Source organism: Lepidochelys kempii, chromosome 17, assembly GCF_965140265.1.
Source record: "Lepidochelys kempii isolate rLepKem1 chromosome 17, rLepKem1.hap2, whole genome shotgun sequence".
In the NCBI taxonomy this organism is placed as follows: domain Eukaryota; kingdom Metazoa; phylum Chordata; order Testudines; family Cheloniidae; genus Lepidochelys; species Lepidochelys kempii.
The window spans coordinates 1828765-1854613 of NC_133272.1; the positions used below are offsets into that span (position 1 = coordinate 1828765).

General features: G+C 55.8%; 2 protein-coding genes across 6 annotated transcripts in view; both read right to left on the reverse strand.

The window, feature by feature from the left end:
- PHF12 (PHD finger protein 12) overlaps positions 1-10173 on the reverse strand; it is a 45893-nt gene extending 35720 nt beyond the window's left edge. For 2 of the 4 annotated variants that reach the window (XM_073315633.1, XM_073315632.1), the window contains exons 1-2: positions 9616-10172; positions 9292-9473 (exon numbers count right to left, since the gene is read on the reverse strand). In XM_073315633.1, the coding sequence (XP_073171734.1) occupies positions 9292-9473; positions 9616-9681 (248 nt within the window). In that variant the 5' untranslated portion in view covers positions 9682-10172. Of the gene's footprint in view, positions 1-88; positions 257-9291; positions 9474-9615 lie in introns of those variants that run through there. The other 2 variants (XM_073315635.1, XM_073315636.1) reach the window with 2 other exon arrangements.
- A 4387-nt stretch (positions 10174-14560) lies between these two features.
- SEZ6 (seizure related 6 homolog) overlaps positions 14561-25849 on the reverse strand; it is a 73268-nt gene continuing 61979 nt past the window's right edge. Inside the window, exons 8-17 of one of the 2 annotated variants that reach the window (XM_073315313.1) lie at positions 25633-25827; positions 25210-25348; positions 24635-24831; positions 24189-24383; positions 22610-22801; positions 22010-22207; positions 21422-21460; positions 20082-20199; positions 19582-19684; positions 14561-19096 (exon numbers count right to left, since the gene is read on the reverse strand). In XM_073315313.1, coding sequence (XP_073171414.1) covers positions 19067-19096; positions 19582-19684; positions 20082-20199; positions 21422-21460; positions 22010-22207; positions 22610-22801; positions 24189-24383; positions 24635-24831; positions 25210-25348; positions 25633-25827 — 1406 coding nt within the window. In that variant the 3' untranslated portion in view covers positions 14561-19066. Of the gene's footprint in view, positions 19113-19581; positions 19685-20081; positions 20200-21421; positions 21461-22009; positions 22208-22609; positions 22802-24188; positions 24384-24634; positions 24832-25209; positions 25349-25632; positions 25828-25849 lie in introns of both variants that reach the window. The other variant, XM_073315314.1, reaches the window with a different exon arrangement.

Here is a 25849-nt window from a genome sequence, read left to right on the forward strand (position 1 = left end):
TTCGCCAGGATGGGCAGGGATGGTGTCCCTAGCCTCTGGTGCCAGAAGCTGGGAATGGGTGACAGGGGATGGATCACTTGATGATTACCTGTTCTGTTCATTCCCTCTGGGGGCATCTGGCACTGGCCACTGTCGGAAGACAGCATACTGGGCTACATGGACCTTCGGTCTGACCCAGTATGGCCATTCTTATGTTCTTTCAGACCTTCAGCTGGCCACAGAATTTCTCCAGGTAGAAATACTAGATTAAAAAAACCTAAGCAGATTAAAAAAAGCAAAACTGAAAATCCACCCAGGCGTTTTCAGATTTTTTTTTTTTTTTTTAAAGAAAAAGATACAAACATAGGCACAAACCTCCCCCTCCTATCCCCTTTCACATCCTGCTCCTGTTACTATTCCTGGTGGAAGGAAATCCTAGGGGGTAGTTAACACAGTACCTCCCCACCTCCCCCCCCCCAAAAAAAAATCCACAGCAGAAAGTCATAGCCTGTATAGGCACATATTTTATAATGATTAGGGCTACTTGCTCAGGGAAGGTTTTTTGGCCTGTTGTGTCCTCAGGCCACTGCTAAATTCAAACCCTGCAGAGAGTAATCTCTAGCTCATTCTAGTTTATTTCAAAAAGTGACTCATGCACAGCAGACATCAGTGGAAAAGGCTCAAGTCAGGTTCAGACACTAGATTTCCTCCCAACTTGCTGTTAAAATATTTGCCTTTTATACTCTTGAGATGATATACTGAACACCTCTCAGGAAAGGCAATTTGTAAAAAGTATGTTAAAGGTGGAAAAAAACCACCAGAACTAGTTATACACAGCAAAGACACAAACCTGCACAGCTACAACTGCATTCAAGTGTGCTGACAAGATTATGATCCATGGTGACATGCAAGGTATTTTTCTCTAAGTGGTGTTTAATTCAGCATCACAAGTTGGGCAAAAGCCATGGTGAGAACTACTGGTTGGGGAAGAACACAAGAAGCTCTTTGAAGGCTGACTGTGCCAAGTACTCCAAAAATCAGTCACATACAGTTTAGCCACTGTGGCAAGATGCTTGCTTACGCTTTCTTATTCTGGGCCTGGATCTACACGTAAAACTTAGGTCGACCTACATATGTGACTCAGGGCTGTGAAAACTTCACATCCCCAAGACATAGTTAAGCCAGACTAAGCCCTGGTGTCGACACAACTATGTTGATGGAAGAATTCTTTTGTCAAACTAGTTACTGCCTCTCAAGGGGGCGGATTTACTACAGCGATGGAGAAATCCCTTCCGTAGCTGCAGTAAGTGTCTACGCTTTAGTGGCATACCTGTAGCTGTGCCACTGTACTGTTTGTAAGTGTAAACATAGGCCAGATCAAGAATTTCACATCCCCAGAACAAAGCCACATTATATTCTGAATTACTTTAATGTTTTCACACGCCTAAACTTGCTTCCTGGATTGGTCTTTTAAACTGCTAGATCTTACACAGATTTCTATTGTATTATTGCGTAAAGCCTCTGACCGCCAGATGCTGGTACTGGGCGACAGGGGATGGAACATTTGATAATTATCCTGTTCTGCTCATTTCTTTTGAAGCATCTGCCATTGGCCACTGTCGGAATAAGGATCCTGAGCTAGATGGAGCTTGGTCTGACCCAGTATGGCTGTTCTTATGATCCCTTGATACCACAAGGTTCCTAATGCACTGAGGACTCTGTTTCAAAAGATACACTTTCCTTCCTACTCTGGAAATTATTGCCCGCTTTCTTCACAGTAGGTTTCTGCTAGTCATTACTGACTTAAGGATTAAGGACCAGGTTTCCTAGAACACAGGAAAAGTCAAGAAAGCATCACATACTGACTCAGTCTAGAAACAAAGGAACTCCAAGATGTGTGCGCTTACGGGGTATCTTGAAGGGCAGCAACACCAACTCTGCTGCCTTTATTACGTCAGTACCTGTGCTGAATGGGTCTTACAACTGAAGGCTGACAATATGCTTTTCTTGTAATTTACACACATGCCTGGCACCCTGCAAATGAGGTGTAGGGTATTACACGCAGATAGGAACGTAAGAACAGCCATACTGGGTCAGACCAATGGTCCATCTAGCCCAATATCCTGTCTTCTGCTCTAGTCAACAAAACCACAGTTTCTTAATTACAATTCACTTATAGAGGCCTGAGGCACACACTGGTGTAACAGGCTCAGTCACATCCCTATCAGGTTCCCCAAACTGAGATGCTCCCCAGTACAGACTGTAACAGCGATAGCACCGGTTTCAGAGTAGCAGCCGTGTTAGTCTGTATTCGCAAAAAGAAAAGGAGTACTTGTGGCACCTTAGAGACTAACCAATTTAATTGAGCATAAGCTTTCGTGAGCTATGAAGTTTTAATTTCTCATGTATTATCCCACCTCTAAAGAAAGCAAATGATGTTTTTTCCCATTTTCTCCCTTACTAATCAGTACCAGAGGAACACACACCTTTATTATATAACTAAGGCCCTATATAAAAAACTTTTAAAAATTCATGAGTATAAATGGCAAAGTATTGGATTTCACACGGTTTGCATGCAATTAATTTTACATCTTAATTTAGTTAATTTATAGGCCAGCACGAATTTTAGAAGTGTTAGGAAAACACATTCTGTCCTTGAAATTGACTAGCTAGGGTACCTTTTTTCTTTTTGTATTAAAGACTTCATTGTAGACATTTTCCATTTAAAAAAAATATTTAAAAGATCATAATTTGGGGGCATTTTCATGATTTCTGTGGCCTCCATGAATTTGCATAGGGCCATAACCAATTGTCCTCCCTCCTTTTTGTGGGGAAGAGAGTGGGGTGTAAAACAAGCCATATAAAACTTGCAGGTGACTGTACCTTCTTGATTTTTTTCCCCCAGCAGTGTTGAGCCTAGGTATATAGTCTAGCAGATAGAACATAAGGTAACAAAAATTAAGGTCAAAGAACTTTTACAGGTAATATTTAAGATCTGCATAGCCGTCATTAACCAATGAACATTATCCATCAGAAATCAAATCCAATTAAAATCTCCTTGCTAAAGCAAGTGCCTCTAGGTAGTAGAAATCCTTTGGGAGGATGTTTCCACATTCTGAAACGCTCCCATGAGCCACACCTACAGATGCGATAACATGCTGGAAGACAGCAGCTAGAAAGTAAAACCATAATGGGTAACTACTGAGCAGAACAATGGATTCAAATTAAGTCACAGAGTTACTTTAAAAAAACTTTACTAAACCGAATAGTTCAGCAAGATGCAGCATCTTTAAAACACAGATTTCACTGCAGCAGTAAAAATGGATGATCACAATTTTCAAAATGTTTAAGAGTTACAGTTCAACATCAAAGCACATTTTTCCCTAGGCAGGGTAACAGGCCTTGCTAGTTTTTATCAGTGATCTTATCCTGTACCTTTCAAACAACTTTACTTGTAATTTTGATACCTTTTCTAATAAGTTTAGTCCATTTGATACAGAGGAGGGTGAAGGAATCATGTTTAAGTTCAGCTATTATATAGCACATCTTGTTGATTTCGACAGAGTCCCACCGATGACTGGGAAACCCGATTACTATGGTCCAGTTCTGAGAGTAGCAGCAACCAATGGTTTGGTTGGCAGGCACACTTCACTGTGTACATGTTAAATCAACCATAAGAAGATTTAAAAGAGCATGCACCCACATACTGAAGAGAATGATACCTTAAGGGTCCTGAATTACACATTAAAAAAATTCAGCTTATTAAGTTGTGACAAACCAAACTCCAGAAAATTCTAAGTTCTGCGCACAGCATTATTCCTACAGTTGAATTTTTATAGCTTTGCATTTCAGAGCCTCAGTGTAAACTAAAAAAGCATAACCAAAGTTGAACAAGGAAGCTTAACAGAGCTGCTATGGCTGATCATGTTACTGTGTCTAAAGGCACATAAAGAATGACTTTTTTTTTTAATTAAGTAACCAGACCAGTGCAATTGCTTCTTTCATTAACTTTAATATCTCAGATTCCACTTTGCTTCTGACACCACCCAAATACCAAATGCAATTAAAGCATAAAATTTGGCAAGCAGCGAATATTTTTAAGTTAATAAAATATTTTAAATTAAAACAGGTGTTAATAGCATGAGTTGTTTTCTTACATAACTTGAAAATATTATGGTCTCTTCTAACAGTTATGAGCTCAAAAAGAAGCTTAAATTAAAGTCTCTGTACTCCAGGCTTACTTCAAGGACCTTTTAAACGATAGATTTTGCCAGTATATTGTTCACATAAAAGGAGGATCTAGTTTTGATAGTAAACATTCAAACGTAAATTTTAAGTTTTTAAACCTACGAAGAGCCAATGAGTAAGCCTTTTTAAAGTTATTAGTAATTTCAGTATGACGTTTCATTCACTTACATGGAGTGCTGAAGTGTATTTAAACTTTGTCCAATTCACTATTACCTAGCTGAGAGTTAGTTATCTTACGGCAGGATGTCCAGAACACCTATTTTTATGGCCATTAAAAGACTAAATCACTGAAATTAAGGCAGCAGCTCAGAATCTGGATGCCTCAAAGATTTCTTCAGTCAAAAAACAAAACAAGAGAAGGGGAGGAATCAGACACAAAAGTGAAAAATCAAAATTAACTCCTAAATGATTAACTAGATTGAATGCTAGCTTGGGATAGGCCAAGAGAATTCTAAATCTGAATGAGGTATAGAAAGTTATTCATGTCATAGCATTTGAACAAAGATTTCACATATAGAATGGAAAAAATTGTCAACTGATGTGACTCAGAAAATAAAATATGCAAAACTGAGGCTAGTTTAGTTTCATCTGCCTCTCTTAGCAAGTTCTGTTACTCCAATTCTTCAACAACAGCATGCCAGAGGACTGCCAAGTCAGAAAGGGGAAATGGAGCCAAACACTCCAAATGTAAACATGGGGAGGCAAGTGTTGCAAAGATGTTTGATGGAACTAGCAGACAGTGCTCTTACCCTGTGACAGACACAAAATTCATCTGGTTCAGAACAATAGTCAATGAAGGGAAATCTTGGGAGGGGGCACAAGAGATTCACAATTTTGGTGTGTCAGAGCCATATTCACTTCAAAAGGAAGTTGACTAATTTAAGACAACTTAAGTTGCTTCAGTATACTAACAACCTTGTACTCAGGAGCCAGACAAACAGGCAATTGTAAATGAGAATCTAACTGAATGCTATGGCTCAGTAATTTGAGAGCACCTTTCACACTAGGAAAAATTAATAGCACTGCTTTAAAAAAATCAGTTCACCTGCTTTGTTTTGTAACCTCTATTGCCATTTTTACTAGTTATCTATTTTAAAACTGCGCTTTTCCTCTCAATCACTTTCTGCTTAATCCTTCAGAAAAGCCATATGGAATTTTTGACATCACAATCATTTCTGTGGACTGATCTCAAGCACAGGATCATGAGTTTACTGACGGATCAGGCAGGAAAAAGGAGACAGAAAAAACTGTAATAGCTACACACATCTAAAACAAGGGGGTAAGAGAAAAGTACAGAAAGTTACTAAACAAGAAAACTGCTTTTGGATCATTTTATAATAGTTTATCCCAGCTCAAAAGCCCCCTTGGAATCGAACTGTGAGATAAAATTCAAGAAAAGACTCTCCTGCATTATTTCTAGAACTGTTCAATAACTTGCATTCATAGTAATCACATTAGTGTGTGACAAATTAATATGCAAGCTTCCTAACCAAAACCAGAGTTTTAAAAGCTAAAAGCCAATAAAACTTCCTTGGAAAAAGCTGGTAAGTGGAAAAAGCATTCTATGCAAAATTTAAATCTGAAGAACAGTCAACGTATCTGAATACAGCAGACGCAGTGTCATAGGTAATCTAGCGAAAAGGGCACTACAAAATTTTCCATAACTATTACCCCATCCAAATTATTTGCAACAACACTGATGAACTCTGATGTAAGTAAAGAAAATACAGATTTTATCTGGTTTTTCCACAAACTATAATCTTTCTTGGACAAGATTACAAAAATAGTCAAATTCATAATAGATAAATCAGAAATCTGTTCCATGCACATGAAGTCATTCTGGGGCTGACAACTTGTAACTATAAAGAACTGGGTAAAACTGCTCTTTTTTGGCAGGTAAATATACTGTAATTCGACCTGGAAATATTCAAAGCGATCATCTTTTTTCAGCTGGCTTCCAAATGTGTGGAAATACTGTAGAAGTCAAGATATGCTTAAGAACAAAAAAAAAAGGACTTTTCTCTCCTGGAGTACTCCCGTGAACACCCAGACACTGTAAACCAAACCAAAAATGGAACCACAATACCTGCCTGGATTATATTTCAAGACTTGCTTACTGGAACGTATCTTTGAAGTGCACACAATAGATTACAGAATGAATTTCAATAAAGATGGGTAAGAATTCACCCGCCAGACTAACATGGACTATGGAAGCAGATAAACAAAAATTATGCCGTGTGGTTGTTTCCTTTTTAAGTTAAAACATGCAGATTGTTGCTTTGGAGATATACACATATTTACCTAATCAAGGTACAATAATGTAGCAAGCAAGTTACAAGTATTGTATAAGTGGGAAGCAGTGTGACCTAGCAGATAGTGCACTGGACTGGAATTAGGGAGACAGATTCAATTCTCAGCTATGCCACTTCCCCTCCCTATCCTTTACAGATGGTACTGACCTCCTTGGTGAAGTGCTTCAGGGTGTACTGTTGAAGAGCTCTAAATAAAAACTAGGTATTGTCAAATATTGTTTTCCTCACGGTCACAAAAGAAAGTTTTAGAACAGTGAAAACAGTATTGAGGGAAATGCCTGGAAGATGCCTCAAACAGCAGAATTCACAAGTTGGCTATAGATTAAGTAAATTTAAACAGTGAATGTAAACTTAAATATACCAAGGAAGCATTACTGAAACATTGCAGAACAACATAGAAATGCATGTACTGCATTCATGCCCAGTGGAATGGCAGTTTACTTTAAGCAAGATGTATGAGGTAAAGACAACACCCAAGTGTTCTTTTGAGGCAACTTGTCTCATTTGCATGCATTTACCAAGTGGTATGCAAGCCTTTAGAAATGAGAACAGGAAAGCAGCCCATCCTTTACTTCTGCTGAAGAAAAAGCCAGTTAAAGCAAATTTAAGCCAAGAATTATTTGAATACTGTGGCTGCATAAACTGTGGGGTTGACCTTACAAACCCCTTACCCTGGAGAGCAGTCTCATTGAGGTCACCGGGACTACTTAAGTGAGAAAAGGCTTAAGGGATAGGGCCCTGTATTCGTATCATGAAAATAGTAGCTAATCAGTTGGGGGTAATTTAGTTCTGTCAATTTTAGGAAAAAGGTCACTTCACAAAAGTCTCTAAATTGAATAAAATTACCATGGTTTCTCCATGCAGATTAAAAAACCCCAAACTGTTGCCAAATTAAACCATGAAGTATATGCATAGCTAATATCTCCATGACTATAAAGTGGATATTGACTTATGATAGAGACACCAGCTTTTAAGTAAGTGAGAAACTGTGTGTGAACCATTTTCTCTCCCAAATATTCTCAAGGCTTCTAGCAACTATCCTGCTTCAACAAATGAGACTCAACATTTTAGGCACTTCATTCGATTTTACCAGGTTCAGTTTATATCAACAACATCCTATCGTAAAACATTAACTTGTTTGTGTTGAACTACTGAGCCCTACATTATAAAACAATCCCATCCTAAAACAGCTATCTGAAGGAGAGCTGTGTAAGCTCCCAAGTTTGTCTCTTTCACCAAGTGAAGTTGGCCCAATAAAAGATTACCTCACCTACCTTGTTTAATTACTAAACAGATTAAAACAAAAAACCAAAACCAATGTTGTCCAGCAGATTTTAAGTGCTCTATATAATAAAACTACCCAGGGAACTTCTTCCAGGTAGAAATGATGGTATCATGGATTATAAAAATGGAGCTTCCTGTCTTGGGTAAACAGGTCTATAGAATGGTAACAGGACACTCCCTACAGAATTCTGACCAGACGGTTAATTTCCCCCGTATCAGTAATCACTGTAATAAGCGCTCTAAGACCTGCAATTACCATATAAAAAAGTACAACCATTCAGCTAAAGTCTCAACTGTAGCCGAGTAGCAAACAAAGATCCGAGGCATGAAAGACAATAAGGAATGTGGTTAAAAATCTCTCTCCAAGGAAGAATACCGATTCACCAGAACTTCATTGCTCTGACTTGCCCTGCTCCCTCCCCCATCCCATTATTCACTTTGGCTGTCTGAATTTCACATGAGCCTGAGTCAACTGCTGAACAGATATATGCAAATTCGCTTTCGATGCACCTAGGCTCCTTACACAGAAGCAAAAAAATGACTTCTCAGGGCAGAAACTGAAGTTCAGACATCTCCTGACTTTGCTGGTTTGCTTTTTGTTACTAGCTTGCGAGGCTTCTCGGTAACGCACCAAAGGTCCAGTGTCCCCCACGAACAGCAGCCACTATGCTCTAAAGGACACATTTCCAAACAACCACCGAGGATTAGCAACAAGAGCACAAAACTACTGGCAAGCTGTCCCTGAATTCGTATTGGTCACTCCTACAAGATGGAACAGGCAGGTCTAACCGAGGGGGGGAAGGAAAAAGGAATAAGGGTGGGGGAGGGGGGTGTCAATTTTCAAGTTCAGAGTTCTGGATCAACGCTGGGAAGATACTTCTGTATTCAAAAATACTACAGTAACGGTGCAAGGGTTTGGAAGTGCTATATGCAGCCAAAATGGCGCTGAGAATAAAAATATAATTTAAAGGAAGGTCGCCATATTGTAAACAGTGAAGCAGGGAGAGAGACAGAGACAGCAACCTCCATTATTCCCAGCAGCTGCAGCGGCACCGAGGCGCTCAGCGATGTCAGGCCAGCCCAAGAGAAGCAGAGGCGACTTCCCACCCGCCGCAGCCCCGAAGGGATCCCCAGGCAAGGCAGCCCTGAAGATGGAGCGGGAAGAGGAGAAACTTCCCGGCTGAAGCCCCGGGGGCATGCAATAACGGGCAATGCAAACCGCAGACCGACAGCTCGGCTTCTCCTCTCGCCTCTCCTCGGCGCCTCAGCACTTCACCCAAAAGGAAGAGGAGCCGCCCCCCGCCCCCGGGCGAGCCGCCGAGCCCCGGGGAAAGGGCGCTCGGGGCCTTTCCGCCTCGGCGGCTCCGGGTGAGCTGGCGGCCGCGGGCCCAGCCCTCGCCGGGTTTTGTTCCCGCAGACGCTGCGCCAAGCGAGCGGGCAGGGCTCCGGCGAGCCGGCCGGGCCTTACCAGCACTGGAGGTGGAAAGCGGCCGGGCAGTGGTCGCAGCACAGCAGATCCCCGCCTTCCTTGCAGCTATCGCAGCTATCGTGGTTCGTGGCCCGGCCGCTGCGCCGGGCCTCCTTCTCGGGCCTGCGGCTCCTCTTCTCCCCGTCCTCGCTCTTCGGGGGCGCCAGCAGGGCTTGGATTTGCTGCACACACAAACAGAGGGGCGGTGAGGGGCTGGGCCCAGCCCGGGGACGCGGCCCCCCACCCCGCCCGAGCCCCCGCGCAGGGGCCGCGCAGGGGCCGCGGGGGCTCCCGGCCCCGCGGGGGGAGGGGGGCGGCTCTCACCTCCATCAGCCCCCCGGAGGTGTCCAGGTCGTACACGATCGTCTTGGTCTCCATCTTGCCCCACATTCATCCAGCCCGGGCGCGGCGGGGGGCCCGGCCCCACGGGCCCCGGCCCCTCCGCGGGGGCGGCAGCGGCGGCTCCTGGCGCGCTCTCCGGGGGCGGGCGGGCGGGGCCTCAGGCCGGTCCCGGCGGGGGGGCGGCTCGGCGCGGCTCGGCGCGGGCGGGGGCCCCTCGCCCCGGGGGAGGAGGCGGCGGCGGAGGCGGCGCTCGGCCTATCCCACGGGCCGCTGCTGCTTCCCCGTCCTCCTCCTCCTGCCGGGCCCGGGGGAGGCCGCGGGGGGCCCCGCGCCCAGTGCCATGCCGGGGAAGGGAGGGGCGGGGGGCGGGCGGGACCTGCGCAGGGGCTCCGGGCTCGGCTGGGCTCCGCTCCCTCCGCCTCAGACACACAGGAGGCGCCGCTGGCTGCTTAGGGCCCCGCCACCGCGCACCCCGCGCAGGCGCAGCCCGCCCGGGCCCGGACACCCCCGCCGCGCAGGCGCAACCCGCCCGGGCCCGGACACCCCCGCCGCGCAGGCGCAGCCCGCCCGGGCCCGGACACCGGCGCGCAGGCGCAGCCCGCCCGGGTCGGGCTCCGGAACCTCGCCACCCCACGCGCAGGCGCAGCCAAGCTTGGCTCGGACACCACCACGCAGGCGCATCCCAGGTGGCATAGGCGCCCCCGTCCGCCCAGGCGCGACGCAGTGAGGCGCCATTCCCGCGCAGGCTCACACCGGACGCCCTCCAGCCCAGTTCCGGCGCAGACTCAGTCTGACCGGCCCGCCGGGGAACCCCTCCTCGTCCCGCTTTATCCCCGCGCAAGCGCAGTTCAGTCTGCCCATGCATTCCACGCGCATGCTTAAATTCTCCATTTGTAGGCAAGCTCGGCCCAGCTGTAATGGGTCTGGCGTGCCGGTAGGCGGCGCGCTCCGCAGCGCGGCAGGGGGCGGAGCGCTGTGCTCGGCGCTGTACAAAGAGGGGCCCAGCCAGCTCTCAGGGTGGAGCCACAGGCGAAGCATAAAGCTGTGTTCCTGCCTCCCTGCTGTCTCATCGCCCTGGCACGTGCCCACCTCGCACCCGGCCTCTCTTTTCTGGGGGGTGCCCAGTCCCATCCTTCACCCTACGGAGCCCGTGTCTGAAAACCGCAGCCCGGGCAGCTGGCACAAATGGCAGCAGTGCCCTGGGGCTGGGGTGCCCTTGGCTTTGCCAGCCTGGCAGCACTGGGGAGCATGGTGCAAGTAGGGACCGCTCCTGTCTGTATTCACTGCCCCCTGTGCCCATCAGGCACTGGCCTGGGGTACCCCAACACTGACTAGTGCAGATGGGCTGGAGTCCAAGGGGAGGGGGTTCAAGGTGGAATAGAAACATGCCAGGGACGGGGGAGAGAGTCTGAAACCGTCTTTTTATCCCAGAACCGCTCCAGTGTGGGCAGCAAGCATGTATCGTGAGCAACCTTGCCCTGTGCTTGAGAGCCCGCCTGTAGCAGGGAGGGCAGGTGAGTTGCCATGCCCAGTCAGTCCTTGGCCTCTTGGAGCCTGCCATCAAGAGTGCTAATTGTGGGTTGGGTGGGGAGACAGAATGGTACTGAGACCCCCCAGCCCACCTGGCACAATGTCTAGTCACTCTTGACCTGGGCTGGATTTGAATGGCTGCACTAGCTATGAAAAGCCCAGTCTTTGGCCCCATTTGGCCCCTCTGCAAAGCACAGCTCTTAGGAGGCTACTCACCTTCCCGGGGGGCTGATGCCAGCAGCAGTAGCCAGTACCAGAAGGGTTAGCCAGGAATGTGCTTCTTCTGGGGGGCGCGCCTCACACCACGTGGTGTGTGCAGGAGAATAATGCCATTTCTGGCAGGCCCAAGTCCGGGCAGTGACATCAGCCGTGGCACCGATACATAGCCCTGGGCTGAGCCAGCCACAGCCAGCTGGGCTACAGCCCGGCCCTTTGCCATATTCCTTTTTAATGTGGGTTCATGCTTTCTCCCGCCCACCAACAGACAGCGTGTGGATAAAGCATGAATGAGCTGCGCAGCCTGGTGTGTGTGTGTAATCCCTCTCCCTTGGCTGTGTCCTGGTTTCATTGTTCGCCTACACGCAACCACATGCAGTGATCTCAGCGTGCCTGGCATGGAATGTCATGTCCAGGGGAGCTGCTGGGGAATGGCCCCCTGGCCTTGCTGTTGTACTTTCTTCCACTGTCAGCTCTGTTGAGTTTCAGCGGCAGGCCTGGGCTCTGAGCCCTGCATGGCTTCCTGTCCGTGCGTGCCTGCAGGAGGAAGTGGCTTCCACTGACTAACAGTAGCAGCAGCAGTAGCTTCAGGTTGTGTTGCTTGCAGCCGTGATGAGTTAAATGCCACACAGTTGTAGCTGCGCCCCACACCACATGTTGGGGAATTGCTGCCTTTTTGGAGCCAGGTGCTGCTCGCAGCATTTGCACAACATGCTTGTGATTTCTGTGCTAAGCGCTACGGATGTCATTGCTCTGAAGGTTCCCCAGATTAAAATGCTTATGGGCCAAAAAAGCCCTTGGAATGCTGTGCTTTGTGGCCTCCGAATTCCCTTGGGCTGTCTCTTCGACTGAGTGCCGGGGCGTCAGCATTACCGAGCCACCGTCACACTCCAGCAGGGAGACTGTACAGTGCAATATTGTCTCACAAGCCCATTTAACTTCCCAGCATGCCAAGCACCAGGATCCGTAGGTATAAGCAGAATCTTGCTCCTTTCCACTGGCCTCCTCCTTCCTGCTGCTGCATACAGGGCTGTCACCCCGGGGCGGTCACTGTGGGGGCTTCCCCTGTGGTGGGTTCATCGCCTTTCTGCCTATGCCCAAAGAAATGCAACCTATGGAGTGGAGCAGTCTGAGCAGGAAGTGTGGCTGTGGGTGGCCCACAGCCCAGCTGTGCTTGTGTGCAGCAGGTTTCCTGGTACGTGCTTGTGTCTGGGCCTGCTGTGGAGTGTGACCTCCCTGGGTGCTGCACTGCACAGTGCGGGCCTGGACTACAGGAATACAGGTCGCATCCCGCTCCGAGCACCTGGCTGCTACAGCTAGGCTCGGGGCGAGAGGTGGGCAAGGGCTGCCCTTCCCCACGGTTATCAGGAAGCTCTCAGTGGTTAGCACTGGGCCAGTCGCTATCTCCCTGAAAGGGATGAATTGGTGAGAAGGCTCCACCCCCCCCCCCCGTTATTGTTTGAACTCAAACAGCCTGGCCGCTGGCTTCTGTGATGGCGCCAGGGAGGATCGAGGAGTGCTTTGCACCTGCTTTTCTTCCTCAGCGTGCGGTTTCAGTTCTCCAGGCACAAGAAATCAAATGAAGCAGCCCCCGCACCACACACCCACCTCAGGCAAAGCTCTCGGGACCGAGAGGACGACTCGGGGGTCTCTGCTCTTGAGGATCCCCAGTAACTCACTGGCAGGCAGCAGCGAGGCAATTCAGCGACCTGTGCGTGGAGGCCCGTGTGCTTGCCAACGGGGAGTCAACGCCCATGAGCTGCTCAGCTCTCTCTGACGCTGATGGGCGCCGTGGGAGTGGCACCCTTGCCAAGGCCAGGCAGGGCAGGCTCAGCCAGCAGCTGCTCAAACAGCTCAGGAGCCAGGTGGACCCTGGAGAAATCTTGGGCCAGTCCTGTGGGAGGCTCTGGGCCAAGTCCAGGGTGGTGGAGGGCAAAGGTGGGGCAAGTCACAGGCTGGTGTGACATGGGGGTGGAGCAGTGTTACCTACCTGGCAGCTGGATGGGGGCAGTGGTGTAGTGGGGCAAATGGCCAAGAGGAGGGTGCAGGATCAAACAGACCCCCCCATCCCACACATCAGCTTGGCTTCTCCTGGCAGGTTCAGCTCAGCTTCCACTGCCTTGGGCTGCAGGGCAGCCACTTGGTCCTGAAGCAGTGGGAACCCGGTAAGCACCCCTCTGGCCATCCCAGCTGGGCTCGTCCAGGTGCTGAGCAGGCCCTGCCGATTCAGGGGCCTGGCCGTAGCTAGCTGTCTTTGGCCTTTCTCCTGCAGCCCAGCCCGTGGTACAAGCCCCGGTCCATAAAACTGACCCCCTGGACTCCATGGAGTCTCTGGCACGCTGGCCTTTTTGGAGAAAACCCTCTGCTTGGGGGAGGGTGTTTGGGGGTGGTTTATTTAATTTGGCAGATGAGGGGGGCTGCCAGGGGCCTTTTTAAGTCGGTGGAAAGGGCTTTTCGACAAGGAATGCTCTGCAGCGTTTCCTGCAGACAGGCTTGGATTCGCCTGATCCCCTCTGGAAGACTGTCCGTACCCAGGTCCCCAGCACTCACGCGCTTCCCCCGGCCTTTGGGATCTGCATGCTCCCAGAGATGTACTGCTGGCACGTGGTTCATAGCCTGAAATACAGCTCCGGGTGGACAGAGCTGGGGCAGCCTTCCCTGGCATCGGCAGCTGACTGGGCACCAGTGAAGAGCTGGAGCACGGGCCTGACACGCTCCCGGCAGCCCTGACCATGGTGGAAGCAGGCGGCTGCACTCCCAGCTGAGTCCAGTGCATGTTCTACAGGGACACAAGGGGATCCGGGAAGGTCCCATGGGGCTGCCCTTCTCCTGTGTCCTCCCATTCCCTCCCCCCGGAGCCGGCTCGCAGCGTCCCGCTCCATCCAGGACAGTGCCCAACTTCCCCAGCCAGGGGTGGTTGGTGTGGTGGGACCCTGAGTACGTCTGCAGCAGGGAGTAAGGTTTAGACATCGCCCCGGGGGCTTTCAGTGGGGTTGCCCTCACTGCACACAGGTGGTTCTTTGGGATGGGGGTGCGCTGACCGGTGAGGAGAGGACGCCCCAGCTCAGGCAGAGAATTCAGGCCGCCTGCCGCTCTCGTTCCAGGGGAGGAAGGTGCGAGGAGGTTCCCTGTGCTCAGGGATTGCAGGCCCCAGGAACATGGCACCACCACACAGAGCAGGTTCTTCTAAAACACCAGTTTATTAAGGAAACAACTGAAAGAAAAGCCTGGCTCTTCTCCCCAAGATGGACCGGGCGGCAGAAAGCTGGGACTGTACATGACATTTTACACGTGAAAAGCTTCCTGCCCAGGCTGGGGCTCTCCAGGCCCAGGGGCTCTGGCTGGGTCGGGGGGCAGCAGCACGAAGCCCCCCTTTCCCTAGGAAGGGGCGAGACCTCACTGCCCCGCACAAGCACTCTTGCCCCTCATGGAGACCGTGCAGGGCTCCCCATCCCTCCAGCACCGGTGCCCCTTGCTGGTGGGACGCCCTGTCCTGTCCGTCTCCCCAGCCTAGCCTGCTGCTTCTCACTCCCTTCTCACAGAGAACAGCATGGCATGCCCCGCGGCTGGGCTGGCGGGCAAGGGGCCCTGGCAAATGGGGGATGGGAGCCGCTTGGGCTGGCGTCTCTCTCAAAGCCCCATCAGGGCTCTCTGGGAAGCAGCTGCTGCAGCCAAACACTCCCTCCTGTCCTGGCACCACGCAAGGATCTTTGCAGCAGTGGGACAGCGACTCAGAAGGGCCCGTGAGGCAGAGCGGGGTGGGCTGGGCTAGATACCCGGGGGGCCAGGAGGCTTCTGGCTGAAGGCTGGAGCTGGTTGAAGCTTGTGGCCACCACCTCAGGGAGAATGGCATCTTGGGCACAGGGGCCTGGCAGTAATGGGAGCTGGACCCTGGGCAGGTGCACCTAGGTGGGAGAAAATGTCTCCCTGCCCCAGCCTCCTGCAGGATCTGGGCCTGGATCCAGAGACCACACTGCCGCACCAGCGTCTGCCCCAGCCCATGCACAGACCTCCCCAGGGGTCTCCTTGGGCCACATGGGACCGAGCCGGTGTCCACCCCCCATCTGCCTCCTGCCGGCCATTTGGCTGGAGAAAGGCTGGCAGTGGCTGGCGGAGCCCAAGTCTCGTTGTGCACACAGCCAGAGTCTGGCTAGCTGGCAGGGGTGTAAGCTGGCTCTGGGGAGCTCACTATTCAATGCCTGCCCTCACTGCTTCCCATGCCCCAGGCAGCCCTGTCTGAGCCAGGCAGGGGAGGGAGTGACCCCACAACGTGTGGGGCTGGAGGTCACTGTCCTGGGGTCTTAGTGGCAGTCTTGGGGGGGGGTCCCTCAGGCTGCCTCACGTGGGCACCCAAGGTGCCCCGAAGCCCGCGGAGCAGGATTCACGCCCAGGCAGGATGGCTGCCCATGCAGCTGGACAGTGCCCCCGCAGGGCCACAGGCCTGGCTACTGCAGCATGCTCACAGCAGCCACACGCGTGCTGAGTGACCTGCCCTCGTCTCTGACCGTCCCCAGCCACTCTAGGTGGGGGCAGGCGCTGGTGTGAGCAGGGGAAGCAGTGTGACCTGCTGGGGGCTGGCAGACCAACGCCAGCGGTAGAGCCCAGCCGCATGGAGGTGCCACCTCAGGGTGGGGCTGTCAGTTCCCAGCCTGCTGCTGAGCCCCTGGAATCACACGCCCTTCTGGGGCTGGGCGGAAGGGTTTACACCCTGCCCACCACTCACAACCTGGGAGAGGCTTGGGCTTAGCCTGGGCCGTCTGTGGGGGAGACGCTTCTCCAGTGCCCCCCACCTGCTGGGCAGCTGGGGGCTCCCCCCAATGAAACCCGGCTGTGGGGCTGAGCCGCAGCCTGGGGTCGCTGCTGCCCCCTCTGCAGGCCCTGAGCCTTGTAGTCCTGCGGTTCCCATAGAGTGCAAGGCCCCCCGTCTCTCTCTGTGCCAGGCCGAGAGACCCGCCCTGTGCTTGCCCACTCAAACCCACCTGGGCCACCCCCTTGCTGGTCAGCATTCGCTGAGGCTTTATGCCCTCCCCAGACCCCAGGACAGCTAGGCCAGAGCACGTTCAAGCTGTCCCTGCCCCAGCTGCTGGGTCCTCGGCCCAGGCCCACCTTACCGCCACTTCGTCTGTGACCTGCATGGCAGGAGCACTGCAGCCGCTGTGCCCAGAGGACAGCTGGCACCTGCACATGCTGCACGGTGCTGGGCCCCATCTCTGTCCAGGCTGGGCCCTAGCCAGGGCCACGGGAATCTGGGCTGCAGCCACTGCCTGCTTGGCTCAGGCCTCCCCTTTAAACCAGGGGGGCAGGCAGGGGGCTTGCTCCCTGGGCTGGGGATGCCCCCACTCTAAGCCACGTACAGTTCCTCCACGAACCCCGTTGCAATGGCAGCTTGTTGCACACTTCAGCTAAGATGCAGGCCTGCTGCTGCTCACGCAAAGGGAGTGCAGGGGCGTCTGGGCCCTGCCCTATGAGCTTTCTCCTACATCCCAAGGCCACAAGGGTCCCTTGTGACCACCCAGTCTGAGCTCCGTATAGCACAGGCCTGAGACCCGCCCCAGTAAACCCTTGGGCAGAGCTGTTAGAAAAACAGCCTGTCCTAATTTAAAAACGGTCAGTGACGGAGAATCCGCCCCAGCTCTGGGTCAGTTGTTCCAATGAGTAATTCCTCTCACTGCTAACGATTTACACCTTACTTGTGCCAGTCTGAACTTCCTAGCTTCAGCTTCCAGCCACTGGCCCGGGTTAGACACCCCTCCGCTACACAGAAGAGCCAGCGCACTATCTAATGTTTGTTCTTCTCATAGATACCTATAGACGGGGAGCAAGTCACCCAGAACCTTCGCTTTGCCAAGCTAAATAGTCTGAGCTCTATGAGTCTCTCTCTATGAAGCAGGTTTTCTAATCCTTTCCACATTCTTGGGGCTCTTCTCTGAGCCCCTCCCAATCTATCACCATCCTTCTTGAATTGCAGGCCCCAGAACTGGACCCAGGATTCCAGCAGCAGTTGCATCAGGGCCACACACAGAGGTAAACGCTTTTTTCAGTCACTGCTTGGCATGACAAGTCCCCCAGCCTGTAACACGGCCTGCAGTCTCTGTCCCTCCGCGCTGACATGTAGCCGTATTCACACACAGTTTACCAAGCACGCCACACTGCTCTGCAGCAGTGACCTGGCCTCTTCATTGTGTACCACACCCTAGCTGTGTGTCATCTGCAAACATCATTGGTGATGATTTGATGTTGTCTCTTGATGATGTTAAATAGCGCAGGGCCAAGAACTGCCCCACTGGACACACCTGCTTGATGACGATTCCCCACCTACAGTGACATCTGGAGAGTCCTTACCTACCAGCTTTTAGTCCACGGGAAGTGGGCCAGATTGATTTTACAGAATTCTAATTTTAATGTCGGTTTTACCCTGGCCCTAGAGGCTGGCAGCAGGGGCGGGCTGTGTTCCTGGGGGGTGACTTAGGTGTCTCACAGCGAGACACAGTGCTTGATATTCAGGGTGCCGTGTGCCCGGGGGCACAGTGCCATGCCAGCATTCCTCTAGCCTACGACCATGAGCTAATGAAATACCCTGCATTCTGCTACCCCTGCTACACACACAGAGGGAGGGTGGGGAGTTGCAAATACTCATTGAGGTACAACGTGTCTCTGAGTAGTTCCAGGGATGGGTGTTTTGCTCCCATGCGCCAGGCTCAGAGCCTCCTTCTGCTGCACCATCCAGTATGTGCCAGAGGAGGGCAAACTTGCATTTGGCTTCAGCAGCTCATCTCCCTGGCTTGGCAGACCTGGGTTGCTGCACTGTTATCCAGGCTGGCTAGCTGCCCCAGCTCCCTGGCTGCAGGCAGGATTTGGCTCTGGCTCCAGGGAGCGGTACGGGGAGCAGGTGCTGGAATCCAGTCACTCCCCGTCTGAGAAGCAGGAGACAGTGACTGCAAAACGTCCAATTCCACGGCGTGCATACTGCCAGCTGGGAAGTCCTAGGCCATGGCAGAGACCATGGGGCAGCGCACAGCTCTGCCCGCGGCTGGCTCCGGCTGGCTGCACACTCAGGGAGGTGATGCTGCGGTGCTGACATTCGCTCCGATTTTCAGTTTTCTCCACAAGCCTGAGGGCGAAGCTGAGGCCCTAGAGCCGACTCAGCAGCGGGCTCCTCACACCTGGCGTACGCCGGGCCCGGTTCAGACCCCACGAGCTACAGCTCAGCGCCTGGGACACAAGGAGCTGAACAGGCTCATGGGAAGGAAGTGTCTCCTTGGGCTGGGCCAGGCTGGCGATGGGAGGGAGGCCGCGGCGTTATCCCCGGCCACAGTGGGCAGGAGCAGGAGGCTGTGTGGCTGCGTCTGGCCTGGCCTGGCCGGTCCTGTGCACAGCTCCATGCGGTGTGACCACGAGTCCAGGGCCCATCACACCCATGTGGAGCCCAGAGCCCCCCAGTTTCTCTGTGCACAGACCCTGCTGGGCTGGCGGCTGGGGCTGGGTGGGGCCGCGCCGGCAGGAAGGGGCCAGGCCAGGGAGGGGAGCAGAGCTGCTGGCTCCTGCTTGGGCAGAGTCTCCTGGGGACAATATTTACAGTCCCTTCCCGCAGGACACTGGCGGGGTGTCCAGAGGGGCCAGTCGGCGTGGGGGGGCCGAGGACAGTGCTGCTGGGGCTGCCCCTCCTCCCGGCTCAGCTCAGCTCGGCCTAGATGGAAACCTCATATTCCCTGGTGTCCTGGAAAGGAAACAGACTGCAGGGGGTTGGACACTTGCCAGCACTGCCAGGGCGTTCTCCACCCAACCCCACTAGGGGGCAGCGTCCCCACACTCGTTCCCCCCCATCCCCCTCACGCCTTCCCTTCCTCCCGCCCCCTTCCTGGGGGGCAGCGACCCTCCTCTCCCCGCACCTTTCCGCCCCACCGTTGGGGCTCCCTTTGCAGCCCCCTCCTGGGATTGGACATTGCTGCACAAAATGACCCCTCTCCGGCTCCACACCCATACTGGGGGACTGGGGGCAGTTCCAGCAAGGGCCCAGGGCACTCCACAGCGGAGGTGCATGGGGCTGCCCCATTGCACAGCTGCTCTCAGCCCTCTAATCCAAGCCAGCCCCCAGCTCCTGGCAGTGCCCCAAGCACCTGGGTTTACCTGGGGCCAAGCTGCCAACAACCCTGTGTGGCCCGAGGGCTGGAGGGGCCTGAGTGACCGGGGCTCAGTACTTACTCCTGTCTCGTAGGCGGTGTTGTCAAAGGCCGATTCCACAGTGATGTGATCGTAGGGGTGAGAACCAGACAGGGGCAGCTGCAGGGAGGGTTTCCCCTGGAGCCTGCAGGCGAAAGAGACGAGCAGACAGTGACCCCAGCTCCCAGGGCTGGAACTGACAGACAGGGCTGGGCAGGGGGCAGACAAGAGAACATGGGACCCAGGCTGGGGGGCAGGGGCAGACAGGGCTGGGGGACAGATGGGGCCGGGCAGGAGGCAGATGCGATTGGGTGCGGGGCAGAGGAGGCCGGGCAGGAGGCAGACAGGGTTGGGTGAGGGCCAGTCGGGGCCAGAGACGGGGGCAGAGGGGCCGGGGGCAGATGGGGCCAGGGGCAGACAGGGCCGGACAGGGGGCAGACGGGGCCAGACAGGGCGCAGAGGGACCAGGGGCAGACGGGACTGGGACAGATGGGGCCACGCAGGAGGCAGACATCCCCTGCCCCCCCACCCCAGGCACTCACTTGCAGAAGTAGAGGTAAATGCCTCCGATGAGCAGTGCCACGACCAGCACTGGCAGGAAGATGGCGATGGCGACGTTGGGGCCCTCCTGCGGGTTCCCCGAGGGCGAGACCTTTGCAACTGCCGGAGAGCCGGGGAAAGGGAGCAGGGAGGGGTACAGAGACCAGGGCAGCGGGCAGGGGAAGAAGAGAATTTACCGGGGATGAAACCAGACTCCCTGGGCAGCTCGGTGGGGATCCTGCACCCCCCTTCTCAGGGCACTGGGGTTCCGCCCCCCCATGTTCTTCTGTGACAGGTGCCCTGCGCGGACATGGGACCCAGCCTGCAGTGCCTCCTCCCCGCTCACAGGGGAAACGGCGCCTCCTGCTGGGCAGCCACATCCCGGCTCTGCACTCGCTGCGAAGCCCAGCCCAGCTCCCTAGATAGCCCCCCCACCCCCGCCCCCATGGGCACCTACCCCCACCGGCACCCCCACCTGCATCCCCGCCCCCATGGAAGTCCACCCCCATCCGCATCCCTATGGGCACCTACTCCCACCAGCACCCCCATGGACACCCACCCCCACCCCCATGGGCACCACCATGGAAACCCACTCCCACCCGCACCCCCATGGGCACCTACTCCCACCAGCACCCCATGGAAACCCACCCCCACCCCCATGGGCACCCCCATGGACACCCACCCCCATGGGCACCCCCATGGAAACCCACCCCCCAGCCCCACCCCCACTCGCATCCCCACCCACACCCCCATGGAAACCCACCCCCACCCCCATGGGCACCCCCATGGAAACCCACTCCCACCGGCTCCCCCAACCACACCCCCATGGAAACCCACCCCCACCCCCATGGGCACCCCCATGGAAACCCACTCCCACCGGCTCCCCCAACCACACCCCCATGGAAACCCACCCCCACCCCATCCCCATGGGCACCTACTCCTACCAGCACCCCCATGGGCACCCACTCCCACTGGCACCCCCACCCGCAAACCCACCCACACCTGAACCCCCTCTTTGATCCCTCTTTTGCCAAATCTCCCTGGGCCAGCCAGTGAGCCAGCAGTGAGCCCAACCCAGCTGCCCCCCGCACCCAGTGCCGTCACTCCCTGTGTTTCTGCATGTCCCGATGGTTCAGTGTCATCTGCTCTCCCCACCAGTCTCCTGGCCCCAGTGGCTCTCAGGCCACCCCCCTCCAGGCCTCTGCCCCAGAGGGACCCCCCAGCCCTCCCGCATGGCAGCCTGCGAGCGAGGCTGAGGGCTTGAGGGTACCAGGACCCTGGCTGCAGGCAGGCCAGAGGGGGCTGCACGCCGGCCAGAGGGGGCTGCACGCCGTGTTCTTACCGTCCAGGTTGCGGTTGCTGTAAAATTCATCATAAGCAGCTGGAAGAAGAGAGGGAAGAATGAAAGGCGGGAAGGAGAGCCAGCAGCTGGGTCGAGCAAGGGGGGCAGGAGTCCAGTGCATGGGCTGCTGGGGACCAGGGCAGAGCCAAGGGCCCCATCACGTGCTGGCCCCAGGCAGGGCAGCTGAAGCTCAGAGTGGTTATTAAATGAGAGCCTGTGGCCGGTGCTTTGCTAACAGCTTGGCCCAGTGTGGCCCCCCTGCCTTGGGGCTGACGTGGGCACATGCTCCGTGCGCCGTGGGACGGGAGCATTAGAGTCAGGCTGGAGAAGGGACAGGCAGCTTTGCAATGCCAGGGAGACGCTAGCGCTGGCAGTGGCAGGGGGTGTCCCTGGCACACTCACCATTCAGTCATGGAAGGGGCGGGGGAGGAGCTGGCATGCCCAGGGCACAGTGACCACAAGGCAATCCTGCCGGAGAGGGCCGTTCTGCGCCCCACAGCGGAGGGCCCTGCAGGGAAGGTGAGACGCCAGGGGCCCGGGGACTGGCTGGGCCGCACACACTGTTTGCTAGTCCCAGGGCAGACTCACCAGCCTTGCAGATGGGAGGAGAGCTGTTCCACTGTGAGGGGTGGCCGGGCACACAGCGGAGGCTCCCCTCCCCCAGCAGCACGTAGCCCGTGGCACATGAGAAGCGCAGGGTTGTCCCGGCCTGGTACAGCCTCTTCTCCGGGGTCTGGATGCCGTTTTCCGGGGCGCCCGGGTTGTGGCAAGGCTCATATACTTCCGCTGCAAACGTGGAATGGAGCTGGGCTGAGACACACACCTGCAGCTCAACCGCGGGCAGAGGGGCTCGGTGTGAGGCTGGAGCTTCCTTTGGGGGCTGTGGGGAGCCTCCCCCATGGGGCTCAGCCTGGCCCAACTGCTGGGGGACTCTTGCCAGGGCTGGGAGGCGGGCAGCTCCTTGCCAGGCTGCGGCCCAGGCCCTGGGGGACAGCCCAATGGGATGAGGTGCCCCCCTCCTGAGCATCCCATGCTTCAGGGTACCCAGCACAGGCTGCAGGGCCAGGGCTCTCCCCAACCCTGGAGACAAGCAGCCAGATGCACCGTGACCAGTTTTGCGGGGAGGTTACAGACAGACAGCTGGAGCAGCAGGACCCCACGGAAGCACCTGGCTGAGCTTGGACTCACGGGTGCACTTGGGGAGGTGGTCGCTCCACTTGGGGCCCCCGGCCTGGCGGTCCCGGCAGGTCAGCAGGCCGCCCCCTGTCAGGACGTAGCCCTTGTTGCAGACGAACTGCACGGTGGAGCCCACGGGGAACTTGGAGCTGGAGATGATCCTGCGGCTGTGGTCCACGTCCCCGGGGTCCTTGCAGGAGGTCACTGTGCAGGGGAGGGAGGGCAGCGAGACTCACATCAAGCTGAGGGGCAAGGGGGAGATGCCTCTCCGCATGGCTCAGGGCCTTAGGAGTTGTGAGGATGTGACTCAGCAGGGAGGGGGGAGTGTTGACCTGGGAATGTGCCCTGGGGATGGGAGACCTGAGAGCCTGTCACCTGAGCCAGGAGGGGGAGGGGGAGGTAACACCTCTGCCCAGGAATGTGGACGGAGACTGCAGCAGGAAACCTGCTGGGGGGGGGTTAGTTTTCAGATTTGGGGCTGGGTGGAGGAACACAGGGAACCCCAGGGCTGGGGTCTAAGCTCCCTGCTCCCCCAGAAGGACTTGACTGAGGGGTCCTGGGTGGCTCTGTTTTGGACTGTGTTCCTGTTGTCCAAAAAACCTTCTGTTTTACTGGCTGGCTGAGAGTCTCAGTGGATCCCAGGAAGAGGGGTGCAGGGCCTGGACTCCCCCACACTCCGTGACAGGAGGGCTGGAGCCAAGTGGGGCTGTGGCCCTTAGCTCTGCAGGGTGTGGGGGGAGGGGAAGGGAAGCTGCTCGGGGGTGGGGTGGGGGGGTGGCAGCCCAGAACTGGACACTGCTCCTGCTCGGATTGTGGGGGGGCGAGGCTGCAATCCCCACAGCCTGCCCAGCTATGCCGTGGCAGGCAGCGTGGCTAGTGGTCGAAGCACAAATGCCTAGAGTCTCTTCCCAGCACTGCCACCCATGCCTGGCAGGGCGAGGCCTCCAGCCCCTCTGCACTGCAGAGAGGGACACAGCCAGACCCCCGGGCGCCCGGAGCCCTGCCCCAGGGCTGCAATGGGTAGGTGAGAGTCCGGCCCTCTGGGGCTGGCATTGAGGGCACGGAGCTCCAGCAGGGGGAGCTCTCGGCACAGCAAAGCCTGCCTGCCCCAGCCGGCCTGAGCAAGGCAGCCTGGGCACAAAGGGGTGCAGGGTTGTTTGCGGGAGGCGACTGTTGGCATCCTGGCAGGGCTCCGGTCTGGGGGATCTTGTACCCATCCCCACCCTGCTAAGTGCCTGCCGCCTGGGGGGCAGCCCCACCCACCCCTCCCAGCTGGGAGCCCGGTTCCGAGCTGACGGGGTAGGCAGGGCGCTGTCCCTGGGAAAGAGGGAGGGAGCAGGAGGGGCCCTCCCCTCCCAACCCGTGCTCCAGCAGGAGCAGCCAGTGCTTGAGGGAGACCCGGGCCGGGCCGGGCCAGCTGATTGTCCCCTGGATGGCAGGAGGCCCGACCAGCCAACACTGGTGCAAAGGGGCCAGAACTCCAGCAAGCGCTGGGGGGCAGCCCCAGAGGGCAGGGCAGGCGGGGAGGGGAACCCCGGGGCAGTCTCTGGGATGTGCGGGGCAGCCTGCCCCAGCAATGACCTGAGCTCACCCCTCTCACAGGTGGGCAGGTCCCCGCTCCAGGTCAGGTCCCAGTGGCACATGAGCAGGTCCGTGCCCACGAGCTCAAAGCCAGGGTAGCAGTGGAAGTTCACCATGGTGCCGTGGATCAGCTCGGGGTGGGATGTGGTCTTCCAGCCGTTGGGGATCTCGGGCAGCTCGGGGCACGTGTCGTTGCGTGGAACCTCTGCAGGGAGAGCCAAGTGAGACCTCTGCCAGCACAGGAGCCTGGCCCCACAGGCTGGCTGCAGGGCATGGCGGGGGGCACAGCTAGCGGTGCTCAGAGCTCTGAGGGGTTGGGGGTTAGAGCAGGGGGGCTGGGAGGCAGGACTCCTGGGTTCTATCCCCAGCTCTGGGGGGGCACTGGTGGTTATGGGAGGGGGGACTGGGAGGCAGGATTCCTGGGTTCTCTTCCCAGTGCTGATGGGGGTCCCTCACCGAAGAAGTGGATGACGAAGCCCTGCTGGTAGCCAAAGACAGCGCCGCCAGGGTCTGACTGGAACTGGATGGTGACGTCGGCCATGGCCGTGTAGAGCTTGAAGCGGCGGTGGGTGCCCGTGTACTGGCCCAGGATCCGGGCTGTCAGGTCATCCCCGTCGTAGAATGTGAGGATGTCACCCTTCCCAATGTGCAGCCTGGGGAGAGAGAGGGGGCTGGGGAGACGCCCTGCGGAGGGGACCTGTAGAGCCCGGCTTAGCTGGTCCTGGCCCTGGCCCTAGAGGGGACTCTCCCCCTCGGATGAGTGAGGCTGTGTGGGTGTGGACTTCACTTAGAAGGGTTTCAGCCAAGACCATCCTGGGGCAAAGGGAGCCCAGCCCCGGCCCTGGCCCCTTTGCAGCCACAGACTCTCACGGTGAGCAGTGGAGAATTGGCTGCAGACTCAGGGGACGAGGGGTTCCCCACAGGGCTCGCACCTCTGCCAGCCATCCCCAGGGCACCCAGTGATCGCCCGGGGGCAATCCATAGGCCCTTGCTCCCCCTCATGCCTGGCTCAGTGCCTCCCTGACACTCACACTTGGATGTCCAGCATGATGCGCTTGTCCTCCTCCACGTGCAGGCCCCAGATGCAGTCCTGGCCCTTGCCATAGGCCTCCGGCCAGTTGGGGGACAGCACCACGCCCGCTGAGTCTGTGATCTCCCCGCTGCACACGGCTGCAGGGACAGACGACACTGAGCTCCTGCCCCCTCTGCCCCCTGCAGCCCAGAGCTACGGGGCGGGAAGCCTCACAGCAGCCCCCCTTCCTGTCTCAGCGAGCAGCACAGGGGGCTCTCAGTGGAGCGCCTGGGCCCCAGCTCTGCACAGGCCTGGGAGCCCAGGGGAACAGTGCCCTGCCTGCTCTGGCTGGGCGGGCCCCTGCCCTGGCTCAGCTGGTCTGTCCCCCCAGGCACCTGCCTGCCCCCTCCCCTGCAGCCTGGCTTGGCCTCAGCAGACAGACCTCGGCACGCCGGCTCTGTCTCGTTCCACTGGGGGTCGCTGGGGTCCACGCACTCGATGATGATGGAGCCCTGCTCCAGGGTGTAGCCAGGGTCGCAGCTGAACTCCACCGTGGTGCCCACGGCATAGGTGGCGTCGCTGGTGGTGAAGTTCCCGCACTTGACGAAGGGCTCATAGCAGTGCCCCTGCTGGAACGCTGGGGGCGGAGGGGCAGAGGG